General features: G+C 39.2%; 1 protein-coding gene across 1 annotated transcript in view; it reads left to right on the forward strand.

The window, feature by feature from the left end:
* Positions 1-476: 476 nt before the first annotated feature.
* The window catches only part of LOC108801810 (alpha-2-macroglobulin-like), a 20,319-nt gene continuing 19,974 nt past the window's right edge, over positions 477-821 (forward strand). Inside the window, exon 1 of the mRNA XM_018573721.1 lies at positions 477-592. Within this exon, the coding sequence (XP_018429223.1) occupies positions 495-592 (98 nt within the window). The 5' untranslated portion in view covers positions 477-494. The remainder of the gene's footprint in view (positions 593-821) is intronic.

Below are 821 nucleotides of genomic sequence, written 5' to 3' on the forward strand. Positions count from 1 at the left end.
CCCACGTCAATTGCTGTTAAATCGCAGCAAAACCCATTGCACTGCAGATTCTGGTGTAAACTAGCCCCAATTGTCCTTATCACCAATATCATCGGGAATGAAGGTCAGTGTAAATGTAGAGATTTTGAGTTGCTACCAGAACAGAAATAGAGGGGAAATCTTCCAATTATAACACCTGTTTGGTTTTATATATAACGTTTTCTGTGCTCAGCCACAGGAAATTACTGTATCAAAACAGATGTGCCATGGGTCAAAAACAGTGCACTTAACACTAACATAATATTGATGTATAATCGTCACACGAACGGAATTCTATAGAGCTGCGGGTAGATGTATCAAAAGTAAATATTTGCAAATCCTAAAAAGCCTTCAACTCCTCTGCTGACCAATTAGATTTGTTGTCTTGAGGTCAGTGGCCTTGCTGTGAAGTCCTTGTCCTGCAGCGTAGGAAGGGGGGATGTGGGAACAACAAAAACTAAAGAGGCAGCCACATAATGTGCAAGCAGTCTACCCAGACCTGCAACATGGTGTCCTGGGTGCTATGTGCGGGTCTAGTCCTTCTTCACATCTCCTGCTTAGTGGAAGCCAAACTGTGAGTAGTTTCATTTTGCTTTAGTATGGGTGATTGATGAGTCAAATATTCCTTATTATTATTATAGGTATTTATGTATTGCCAACAACCACATAGTGCTTTACATACTGTACATACACCTTGGTGAATGAGGTGCTCCCCTACCATCTAGACCATCAAAATCATTGTTTACCCCTTAAAACTATCCTGAATTATATGCATTTTAAATATATATATATATTTTTTTTTT

Source organism: Nanorana parkeri, unplaced genomic scaffold, assembly GCF_000935625.1.
Source record: "Nanorana parkeri isolate BGI_ZX_2015 unplaced genomic scaffold, ASM93562v1 scaffold2507, whole genome shotgun sequence".
In the NCBI taxonomy this organism is placed as follows: Eukaryota; Metazoa; Chordata; class Amphibia; order Anura; family Dicroglossidae; genus Nanorana; species Nanorana parkeri.